This window comes from Xenopus tropicalis, chromosome 3 (assembly GCF_000004195.4).
Source record: "Xenopus tropicalis strain Nigerian chromosome 3, UCB_Xtro_10.0, whole genome shotgun sequence".
Lineage (NCBI taxonomy): Eukaryota > Metazoa > Chordata > Amphibia > Anura > Pipidae > Xenopus > Xenopus tropicalis.
The window spans coordinates 140,891,469-140,903,379 of record NC_030679.2 but is presented as its reverse complement, the minus strand read 5'-3'; the positions used below and the strand labels follow the sequence as shown (position 1 = coordinate 140,903,379).

The 11,911-nt window shown below is 46.0% G+C and overlaps 1 protein-coding gene across 1 annotated transcript; it reads right to left on the bottom strand.

The window, feature by feature from the left end:
- Positions 1 to 418: 418 nt before the first annotated feature.
- pspn (persephin) lies at positions 419 to 4,963 on the bottom strand. Its single transcript, XM_012953491.3, has 2 exons — positions 4,840 to 4,963; positions 419 to 1,279 (listed from the first exon to the last, which is right to left on the bottom strand). The coding sequence occupies exons 1-2, from the start codon at positions 4,961 to 4,963 to the stop codon at positions 885 to 887; spliced, it is 519 nt and encodes a 172-aa protein (XP_012808945.2). The 3' UTR covers positions 419 to 884.
- Positions 4,964 to 11,911: the final 6,948 nt, after the last annotated feature.

The following is an 11,911-nucleotide window of genomic DNA, read 5'->3' as shown; positions in this document are numbered from 1 at the left end:
AACAAGAAAGTCGGCTTTTCACTCTACTTCGCATGCGCCGGCCCACGGATTTCGCCGGCAGAAGAAAAAGGAAGGAGGAAGGCTCGCTGCAGGTACCCCGGGCTGGTGCTTTTTTCTCTTTAACAGGTGCAAAAAGTGCACAAAGCATACAAGGTAAGCGATCTAAGTCACTTGGGGCTGCCTAACATTTTGGCACCCCCAAGTGACTTAGCCTTTCCTTCTCCTTTAAAGGGTTGCAGCATTAGGAAGGTTGAGAACCACTGCCCTAGGGCCAAACAATCAAATTAAAACTGCGGGCCAATCAAAAGAACGAGCCAATCAAACCTGCCAGATGTCGGTCAGGAAGGCCCGTCGGCGGTGCCCATACATGGTGAATCGGTCTAAAGGACCCATATCGGCAGCTAAAACCGTCCCGTGTATGGCCACCTTTTATCAGATTAACTCGCATTTCGATTGGTCACTTACTTATTAATAAGGTATAAAAAAAAAACCAAAAACTCAAATATCTCGAAAAACTCCAAAAATGTGAGTTTGAGAATACGGCTTGACTTTGGCAACTCCCATTGACTTCGATAGAAACTTTTAGATGACAAATGTTTACATTCATGTTTTCGGGGGTTTTGCACTTATAAATAAATACCAGACATTCGAGTTTTTGAACCGTTTTTAAGTGCAAAAAAAACTCGAATTGAGAAAACCAATCAAACTCAAGCATTGCTAAACCTCCCACTAATGTCTTTCCCCTTCCCCAGTGGCAGGGCAGATGCTATACTAGCACGGGGGTAGCAGGTGTTAAATATATTGCGCTCATAACTACGGTCCATAGCTTGGCGTTGGGGCTGCCCTGCATCGCCATTTTGTAACCCGCGAGCACGTGAGCCGATTCAGCCAACACAAGCGCACGCGGCCGCCGACAGCTGCTCCACCGTATGCCACTGGTGTTTGTCGTCCAGGAAGACCACGTCTTCGTAGTGTGTGGGGCGGCAGCACGGCCCCCCGAAGATCTTTTCCTCCAGCAGGGAGGGGATATCGCTCTTCTGCAGCAGGCGCGAAAGTGTCAGGTCGTGGTTGGTGCGAGACCTTGGGCAGCCGCCGCTGCAGTACTTGAAGCGAACGGTCTCCTCCGACTCATAGCCGAGGCCGAGGTCGCCAACCGTGAGCAGCAGCATCTTTAGGCGGCACTCTCGATCTTCCCCTCGGGGGCGGCCATACTGCATTAGTCTCCGCCTCACTCTCAGCCTTGGCGTGTCTTCGTATTCCAGGGAGGGCTCGCCTGTATCTGCTGGGAGAATGATAGATAATATCCGTTATAGATGGTCTGCCGGAAGGGGTTGTTCATCTTTAAATTAACTTTTAGTGTGTTATAGAGAGTGCTATTCTGAGACAATTTGCAATTGGTCTTCATTTTTTATTGTTTGTGGTTTTTGAATTAGTTAGCTTTTTATTCAGCAACTCTCCAGTTTGGAATTTTAGCAGTTATATGGTTGCTAGGGTCCAAATGACCCTAGCAACCAGGCAGTGGTTGAAATGAGAAACTGGAATATGGGTCTGAATAGAATGATAAGCTATAAAAAGGAGCAATAACAAAGAAATTGTGGCCTCGCAGAGGTATAGTTTTTTGGCTGCCGGGGTCAGTGACCCCCCCCCCCCCCCTTTGATAGCCAGAGTCAGAAGAGGAAGGCAAATAATTAAAAAACGATAAAAACTAAAAAATGAAGACCAGTTGAAAGGTTGCTAAGAACTGGCCATTCTACAACCTACTAAAGGTTAACCTGAAGGTGAACCACCCCATTAGCTATTAGTGCTTTGTGGGTCAATTGGATTTGGGCTGACCACAATTTTGAATTATTATTATTAACATTTATTTATAAAGCGCCAACATATTCCGCAGCGCTGTACAATAAGTTGAATTATTTGCCTTTCTCTTCTGCCTCTTTCCAGCTTTCAAATGGGGGTCACTGACCCCGGCAGCCAAAAAACGATTGCTCTTTGATGCCACAATGTCATTATTGCTGTTTATAGCTTATCTTTCTATTCACCCACTCCTTTTTCATATTCCGGTTTCTCATTGCCTGGTTGCTAGGGTAATTTGGACTCTTGCAACCATATAGCTGCTAAAATTCCAAACTGGAATAAAAAGCTACATAATTCAAAAACCACAAATAATACAAAATGAAGACCAATTGCAAATTGTCTCAGAATAGCACCCTGTCTCGCCTATGTCTGTCACTGGCCTGTGAGTTATTCACTGCGTAGCTCCCGTGGCAGCAACATTGTGGACCCTAGGGGGGCCCTAAACAGATGATTGCCATTATGAAAAATGATGGTTCTGTTTTGCAGCTCTGCTGTAAAGGTAGATGTTAAACAAGTTTAAAGGGGAAGTGGTACCTTTTGTGACGTTTTAGTTCATAATCTTATTTCATGCATGCCGGTTATAATATAGTCTATAATCTTGTTTTATGCATACAGGTTATGATCTACCACTTCATCTGCCCCCTGCTGTCCTTTGGGATCTGGATTGGGAGCTCCTGTTCTGCTTCTGCCCCCCAGGCTGCCAGTGATAATACCTCGGTCCTTGGTCCCAGTGGCCTCAAAGCAGGTGTGTATTTATGAATTCCTGGCTTGGGGGCAAGTTTTGGTTGTATAAAACCCAGGTGTATTGCTAAAGAGTCTCCTGTAGGCTGGCAGTCCACATAGGGGCTACCAAATAGCCAATCACAGCCTTTTCTGACACCCCCAGGTACATTTTTCATGCTTGGGTTGCTCTCCACCTCTTTTTACTATTTACTATTTGAATGTGGCTCACAGGTAAAAAAGGTTGGGGGCTAGATTAAATGTAGGGGGGGCATAGGCATAGCTGGACTGACCCACTAGGGTAGAAGAAAAACTCCCAGTGGGCCCCCCCTCCATGCAACAATGTGGCCTCTCGTGGCTATACAATGGGCATGTCCCTGATTCCGTATGGGAGAAAAGGGATAGACAAGTGTATTTATAGTGACTACAGAAGGTGAGTGATAAGTGGAGGAATAATGGTTTGGAGACTGGGCCTTTGGTCTAAGGCAGGTCCCCAACCTTCCTTATTCGTGAGCCACAGTCAAATGTAAAAAGACTTGGGGAGCAACACAAGCACCATAACAGTTCATGGAGGAGCCAAACAAGGGCTGTGATTGGCTATTAGGGGCCTCTATGCACACTATCGGCTTACAGGGGCTTTATTTGGTAGGAAATCTTGTTTTTATTCAACCAAAATTTGCCCCCAAGTCAGGAATTCAACAATAACTCCCTGGTTTGGGGACACTGAGAGCAACACCCAAGGGGTTGGGGAGCAACATGTTGCCCTCGAGCCACTGGCTGGGAGTCACTGGTCTATGGTGACCTTTTGGGCCCTTGGGAGCTCTATATGACAATATTAGCTGTATTGTTTTTAGCGTGAACTCATTTGTGTAGAGCCTTAGTTCCCCTTTAATATAATATTGCATACTATTATGAGTGGAATTATTCAGAAGGGGAAAAGGGGAGTGTGCCATAGCAGAGTAGGGCATATACGGGCACCAAGGGGCTGGCCCGGGGGAGGGCAACAAAGGTTGGTATATGGGCAGCTGCAGAAGGGGGTAACACAGGAATGCTGTACCTATGGTAATTATATAATATAAGGTCCCTGCTTTTAGCATTGGGTGATCTCCAATCACATTGAGTAGATTGCAACCCGCAGAGATCTGTTGGGCACTCAGGAGAGGAGCGGGGAACGGCTGCAGCATGAAGTGTGTAACCCCCATATGTAATAAATGGCAATAAATATGCCCAGGAGCAGTAACCCATAGCAACCCTTAAGATGTTTGCTTTTTAATAGTTGACCAGTAAATTCTACCTGCTAATCGGTTGCTATGGGTTACTGCTCCTGGGCAAACTTAGTGCCTTTTATTATTACATGACCCCGTAAATGTCTCTAGAGTAAGTGGTGGGAGATACAGAAGCAGATAAGCGGCAGATTTACTACTGTCACTGTTATTATTTGTAACATCAGGGGCACCCGTAACCAATGCAGCCCTTTAGCCTGGCCCTCAGCAGGTTTCAGATATTCTGCTAGCCCTAGGTTTGCCTTTTAAAGACTTGGTCTCCATTATATAAAGATAATATCTTCCTTAATTGTAATGTATTTCTGTTTTAGGAGGAATTCCCATAGGAGATATGGCCATACAGCATCGCTGCAGAGTTCGGAGGAGCCGGTGTGTAAGAGAAACCAATAGAATTGTCCCGTAGGAATAGCATTTGTACCAGCAGAAGCCTGGCCTTCAGGAAAGGTTAGTAGTCACGTGGATTATGGATACAGGTGAGGAGGTTGGGTACAGGGCGGACATAGACATGGGATTAAGAATCTACACTTCTATATAAACACTGGGCAAATTTACACCTGGGCAATAAGCCATAGCAACCAATCATTGGTTAGATTTTTCCAGCCAGCTGCAGGTTTGAAAACTGAAAGCGATCTGATTGGTTGTCATGGGTAACTGCCCAGGTGCAAATCTGCCCAGTGTTTATCCAGTGTGAGAGCTGGATTTTCCTAGGGATTCCCATCACATTAGTGTCACACAAGGAGCTCAGGTACATCCCGCCATTATTGGGCCACAATGACCTAGTTGGCTTCAGGCATGAAACAGCCTTTCTTATCAAAGTAACACATTCTACATGGGTATCATTACTGTAAAAACATGGACGACCACATTTTGTGCCCAATGGCGGTGCCCGGAAGGTGTATGTTTTTGTGTGCCCATTGAAGTCTTATTTGCCCACCCCCCTGCCCAGAAGGAAAGCCCCCATGTTTAATAGAAGCGCACATACCTGAGCGGAAGCTGAGTCTGCTCGGCCTGACATTGTAAGCCTGCTCGTACTCCAGAGCCACTGACACCACATTCCCAAGGAGCGTGAAGAACAGGGGCAGGAAGATCTGCCCCCCAAATCTCATTGTTGTTCTGTATCTTCTCAGCTGCTCCCAAAAATAGCCAAGAGTTCCTCCACTCCACCATATTTATACCCTCCGGCTTAACTCTCCTCATGCCGAATGTTTCCTTCTCAAACACGTGGAGGGTGGAGCTGGAGGCGGAGCGAGGTGAATATCAAAGCAAGATATCCCTAATCCTACGGAACGCAAACCCCCCCCACCCAACACTAAGGATATGCATCTCTCTGTGCCAACTGCCTTGTTGGGGGAATAGATACAGCCTTAATAAAAAGGCAGAATACCCTAATACCCTATATCAGATATTATTTCTAATACATTGATGGTTTCCTATCAATATGAGACCCAAATAGGCATCTGGGTGGGCACAGAGTGAAGCCCCCCAGGAGGAGAGGAGCCTGCATCTGGTCTGTACAGTTTTGCTGTTCATGGACTCCAGACGCCCCAACCATCACCGCCACCATTCACAAGGCGTATGTGGGCTGCAGGCACCCGGCGCATTCCACCGCCGCACTCTGCAAAGGGTTAAACGCATGTAGGAGTTGGGGGGATCGGAACTGAATTCCTTCTCTGATTACAGACAGACCCAGAGCCGGAATATTTCTAAGAGGGGAAACATTTAGGATTAGGTGTTCTTCAATGTCACGGAAAATATACAGATCCACTGAATGAGAGTTTCTCCTCCCCGAATGTCTGGGAGATAGGTCAGACGCGCAAATCTTCCCTTATCTTGTACGCCCACTACACCTAGCATCTGTCTGGGAATGAGCGGAGGTGGGCGGCAGGCTGCTGCTGAGAAGCATTGGGTGACCCCAAGTCTGACAACCACCTAACTGTACATTGGGGTTCCACCTATGGGCGTAGGCCGACAGTTGGTCCTAGTGATAATGGGCTCTGTAGGCATTTACACCATGGGACCAAGGTAGAAACAAAGGGACCCAACTGCAACAACTGTAGCCAAGAAATTGACCCCTCCGGGCACCCATCTCACAGTAATAGAGAAAGGGTTGGTTTCTGCACCAAAGAGGTACAATTCATGGGTTTCTGTTCTTCTGGGGTACCCATTTACTGACCTGTATTTCTTGGTATATTCAGCAAGGAAAATTGCAAATATATCTCATTGAAATCTCAGATATTTACCCATAAGCCAGTGCACCTACCAAGGATCAGTATAGGAACCAATGGTTACATTCACAATTCACCTACTACTATCTACTACTGAATCAAATGGGAATGCTGGGTAATCTTGGAAACATTCCTCTGCTAATCTGAGCAAGCGGATTCTCTAGTTCATCTCCTTTAGAAGAAGCATTTCCATGGCCATATAAAGGCACGTGGGTCCTTTAATACAGGATTTTTAGTTAGGATAATGTACCCCCTACTGAAAATTATAAGGATATTGTCACTGAGGGGTTCTGTGCCCATATAAAGGCACAAGGCTGCAGGCTGAGTTATACAGGGAACTCTGAGTATCACTCATGTATTATAAGGGATAATGTACCCCCTACTGTAAATGATAAGGATATTAGCAGTCACTGAGGGGTTCTGTGCCCATATAAAGGCACAAGGCTGCAGGCTGAGTTATACAGGGAACTCTGAGTATCACTCATGTATTATAAGGGATAATGTACCCCCTACTGTAAATGATAAGGATATTAGCAGTCACTGAGGGGTTCTGTGCCCATATAAAGGCACAAGGCTGCAAGCTGAGTTATACAGGGAACTCTGAGTATCACTCATGTATTATAAGGGATAATGTACCCCCTACTGTAAATGATAAGGATATTAGCAGTCACTGAGGGGTTCTGTGCCCATATAAAGGCACAAGGCTGCAGGCTGAGTTATACAGGGAACTCTGAGTATCACTCATGTATTATAAGGGATAATGTACCCCCTACTGTAAATGATAAGGATATTAGCAGTCACTGAGGGGTTCTGTGCCCATATAAAGGCACAAGGCTGCAGGCTGAGTTATACAGGGAACTCTGAGTATCACTCGTGTATTATAAGGGATAATGTACCCCCTACTGTAAATGATAAGGATATTAGCAGTCACTGAGGGGTTCTGTGCCCATATAAAGGCACAAGGCTGCAGGCTGAGTTATACAGGGAACTCTGAGTATCACTCATGTATTATAAGGGATAATGTACCCCCTACTGTAAATGATAAGGATATAAGCAGTCACTGAGGGGTTCTGTGCCCATATAAAGGCACAAGGCTGCAGGCTGAGTTATACAGGGAACTCTGAGTATCACTCATGTATTATAAGGGATAATGTACCCCCTACTGTAAATGATAAGGATATTAGCAGTCACTGAGGGGTTCTGTGCCCATATAAAGGCACAAGGCTGCAGGCTGAGTTATACAGGGAACTCTGAGTATCACTCATGTATTATAAGGGATAATGTACCCCCTACTGTAAATGATAAGGATATTAGCAGTCACTGAGGGGTTCTGTGCCCATATAAAGGCACAAGGCTGCAGGCTGAGTTATACAGGGAACTCTGAGTATCACTCATGTATTATAAGGTATAATGTACCCCCTACTGTAAATGATAAGGATATTAGCAGTCACTGAGGGGTTCTGTGCCCATATAAAGGCACAAGGCTGCAGGCTGAGTTATACAGGGAACTCTGAGTATCACTCATGTATTATAAGGGATAATGTACCCCCTACTGTAAATGATAAGGATATTAGCAGTCACTGAGGGGTTCTGTGCCCATATAAAGGCACAAGGCTGCAGGCTGAGTTATACAGGGAACTCTGAGTATCACTCATGTATTATAAGGGATAATGTACCTGTAAATGATAAGAGTGGTTGTTTTTGTAAAGGAATATGAATTAGTGATATTATTGTGCCTGAGGAAGCTTTGTATATTGTTGATATCAAGCCTGCAACCTTCTTGCTATAGTTACATTACAATTCCAGAAGCTTATTGGCCTAGTCACGTGACAAGGAAAAATCCCATTGGGCGAGAACATATAGGATCCTGGATGCAAAAGGGAGCTATGTGTCAGACCTGTATAGGTCTTCTTGTCTCCACTTTTAGCCAATGTGCTACATCGTTGGTTATGGTTCTCGTTGAATAAGCACTAAAATACTGATTCGATATTAACTAACCAATCAGAAGTGACAATTTTTCTGCCTATTGATAGATGCGTTTTTGTTTCTCTCTCTCCTTGATGGATTGCGGCTGCTGGATGACTCCCAATTGCAAAATACATGGCAACTGATCAAGAATTGCCATGTTTTTTTGGCCGGCATTAATGACTGCACATTTCTTTTCATGATTAACTGTGCTTCTGAAATATCCATTTAATCAGGCATTAAATCCTTCTGACAAACTGTTAAGTAAGATATGCTATTGTTTTTCAGATTCCAAGCGCCGCATATGGTTAGGGATGAAAATTCAGTGGCGCCGCGGGGTTATTTCTATTGGTGATCCTTATTTTATCGCTTGCGGTCAGTCCGTCACAGTCTATTCAACTGCTTTGAGAAGCTGGACTCCATTTTGAGCTTCGGGGTGCTAGAATCAATTTGCCCTGTTGTCTAGAAAGCAAGATGTCTTTTATTTACTTGGCCGCCCATTAATTGGACAACTGAGGCACTGCTTTATTGAAGATTCAATATAGGGATTGTAAAACCAAGGAAAAGCTATGGGAAGCGATAAGTAAAATGGCCTAATCAGGGTCGGACTGGGCCATCGGGACACCGGGAAAAATCCTAGTGGGCCCTGGCAGCCCAGACCCGACCCTTGCCGGCATTCCCCCTGCCTGACCACTCCTGCTCTGACACATTAAATGTATGCGCTCAGGGGAGGATGTCAGGTGGGGGGCCCCTGCGGGGGATGGAGGCACCTGTAGGGCCCCTGGGGCAGGAGCCCCGGTGGGCCCTTTATTCCCCAGTCCGACCCTGGGCCTAAGGACAATGAAGTTCTACTCAAGACTGAAACTGCAAGTCATTAACACGTTGAAAGCTTGAACTGTATAAATTCCACAGCAAGTTTATATTCTACTGGACAAGAACAAAGTGGAAATAATAAGTTATTGGGTCCCTGAATAACTGTCTTCTCTGTGACCCATGGTTTAGTAGGCATTTGGATCAAACTGTCACCTCGTCTGTTCCTCTCTTTGGCTTTGCAGTTCTCTTGAAAGAATCCATGGTTAAACTCTTGTACCTGTGGCTTGTACTAATGATTGTGCCTTTAGCTCCTCCTTCTAATCCTGTCAGTCTGCCATCAGGTGACTCTCAGCTGTACCTGTGCCTTGTACTAATGATTGTGCCTTTAGCTCCTCCTTCTAATCCTGTCAGTCTGCCATCAGGTGACTCCCAGCTGTACCTGTGCCTTGTACTAATGATTGTGCCTTTAGCTCCTCCTCCTAATCCTGTCAGTCTGCCATCAGGTGACTCTCATCTGTACCTGTGCCTTGTACTAATGATTGTGCCTTTAGCTCCTCCTTCTAATCCTGTCAGTCTGCCATCAGGTGACTCCCAGCTGTACCTGTGCCTTGTACTAATGATTGTGCCTTTAGCTCCTCCTCCTAATCCTGTCAGTCTGCCATCAGGTGACTCTCATCTGTACCTGTGCCTTGTACTAATGATTGTGCCTTTAGCTCCTCCTTCTAATCCTGTCAGTCTGCCATCAGGTGACTCCCAGCTGTACCTGTGCCTTGTACTAATGATTGTGCCTTTAGCTCCTCCTCCTAATCCTGTCAGTCTGCCATCAGGTGACTCTCATCTGTACCTGTGCCTTGTACTAATGATTGTGCCTTTAGCTCCTCCTTCTAATCCTGTCAGTCTGCCATCAGGTGACTCCCAGCTGTACCTGTGCCTTGTACTAATGATTGTGCCTTTAGCTCCTCCTTCTAATCCTGTCAGTCTGCCATCAGGTGACTCTCATCTGTACCTGTGCCTTGTACTAATGATTGTGCCTTTAGCTCCTCCTTCTAATCCTGTCAGTCTGCCATCAGGTGACTCCCAGCTGTACCTGTGCCTTGTACTAATGATTGTGCCTTTAGCTCCTCCTCCTAATCCTGTCAGTCTGCCATCAGGTGACTCTCAGATGTACCTGTGCCTATTCAGGATGAGCTGTTGCACGTGACACAGCTTGTTCTAGTCAGATATTTCTGCTACTGGGGAAAAAACCCAGGTTAATATGTGTCCCCGAGGGCTGGGGACAAGTGCAATTTTTGAGCCACTGTTCCTGGCTTGATAGTAATGCCCCAGAAACACCCAGTAATGTACTGTCCATATCCCTAACTGAACATAACTAAATGGTGGTGGGATCAGCACACCTAGGTAGCCCTCGCCTCCCCTCATTGTAGGATAGGGCCCCTGCCAGAGTCATTCAACCCATCAACAGTGGTGTAACTGTTGGGGGCTCAGGGGGTGCAATTGCACCCAGGCCCACACCCCCAGTGTGTGTCCAAAGTGGGGCAGGGCTGGTTACATTTCTGCCCCTCAGATGGATTCTGGGTCTTTAAGTCCCCCCTGCTTCCCAGAGAATCATGGACAAATGGACCGGACAAAGTTATTGCCACTTTTTAGAAGTTCTAAGAAATATTTGAATATCAAGTAAAGTCACTTAGGAGTGACTGATATGTAAGAAGCACCATTTTATCTGTGTAAATTGTATGTATGCACCAACTGAACATGGAGAAAAGAAAGTGATTTTGTCTTTTTTTACATTTTAAACACACTTTTTTTTTGTGAATTTGTCTTTATTTCTATCTAATCCGTCAGGTGATGCCCATCTGTACCTGTGCCTTGTACTTATGATTGTGCCTTTAGCGCCTCCTCCTAATCCTGTCAGTCTGCCGTCAGGTGACTCCCATCTGTACCTGTGCCTTGTACTTATGATTGTGCCTTTAGCTCCTCCTCCTAATCCTGTCAGTCTGCTGTCAGGTGACTCTCAGTTGTACCTGTGCCTTGTACTAATGATTGTGCCTTTAGCTCCTCCTCCTAATCCTGTCAGTCTGCTGTCAGGTGACTCTCAGTTGTACCTGTGCCTTGTACTTATGATTGTGCCTTTAGCTCCTCCTCCTAATCCTGTCAGTCTGCCGTCAGGTGACTCTCAGTTGTACCTGTGCGTTGTACTTATGATTGTGCCTTTAGCTCCTCCTCCTAATCCTGTCAGTCTGCCATCAGGTGACTCTCATCTGTACCTGTGCCTTGTACTTATGATTATGCCTTTAGCTCCTCCTCCTAATCCTGTCAGTCTGCTGTCAGGTGACTCTCAGTTGTACCTGTGCCTTGTACTAATGATTGGGCCTTTAGCTCCTCCTCCTAATCCTGTCAGTCTGCCGTCAGGTGACTCTCAGTTGTACCTGTGCGTTGTACTTATGATTGTGCCTTTAGCTCCTCCTCCTAATCCTGTCAGTCTGCCATCAGGTGACTCTCATCTGTACCTGTGCCTTGTACTTATGATTGTGCCTTTAGCTCCTCCTCCTAATCCTGTCAGTCTGCTGTCAGGTGACTCTCAGTTGTACCTGTGCCTTGTACTAATGATTGTGCCTTTAGCTCCTCCTCCTAATCCTGTCAGTCTGCTGTCAGGTGACTCTCAGTTGTACCTGTGCCTTGTACTTATGATTGTGCCTTTAGCTCCTCCTCCTAATCCTGTCAGTCTGCCGTCAGGTGACTCTCAGTTGTACCTGTGCGTTGTACTTATGATTGTGCCTTTAGCTCCTCCTCCTAATCCTGTCAGTCTGCCGTCAGGTGACTCTCAGTTGTACCTGTGCCTTGTACTTATGATTATGCCTTTAGCTCCTCCTCCTAATCCTGTCAGTCTGCTGTCAGGTGACTCTCAGTTGTACCTGTGCCTTGTACTAATGATTGGGCCTTTAGCTCCTCCTCCTAATCCTGTCAGCCTGCCGTCAGGTGACTCTCAGTTGTACCTGTGCCTTGTACTAATGATTGGGCCTTTAGCTCCTCCTCCTAATCCTGTCAGTCTGC

Bases quoted from the DNA above. Each gene is read 5' to 3' on its own strand.
- pspn (XM_012953491.3), bottom strand. From the start codon at position 4,963: ATGAGATTTGGGGGGCAGATCTTCCTGCCCCTGTTCTTCACGCTCCTT. The intron at 1,280-4,839 runs GTATGTGCGCTT...TTCTCCCAGCAG, and splicing joins CAGACTCAGCTTCCGCTCAG to ATACAGGCGAGCCCTCCCTG.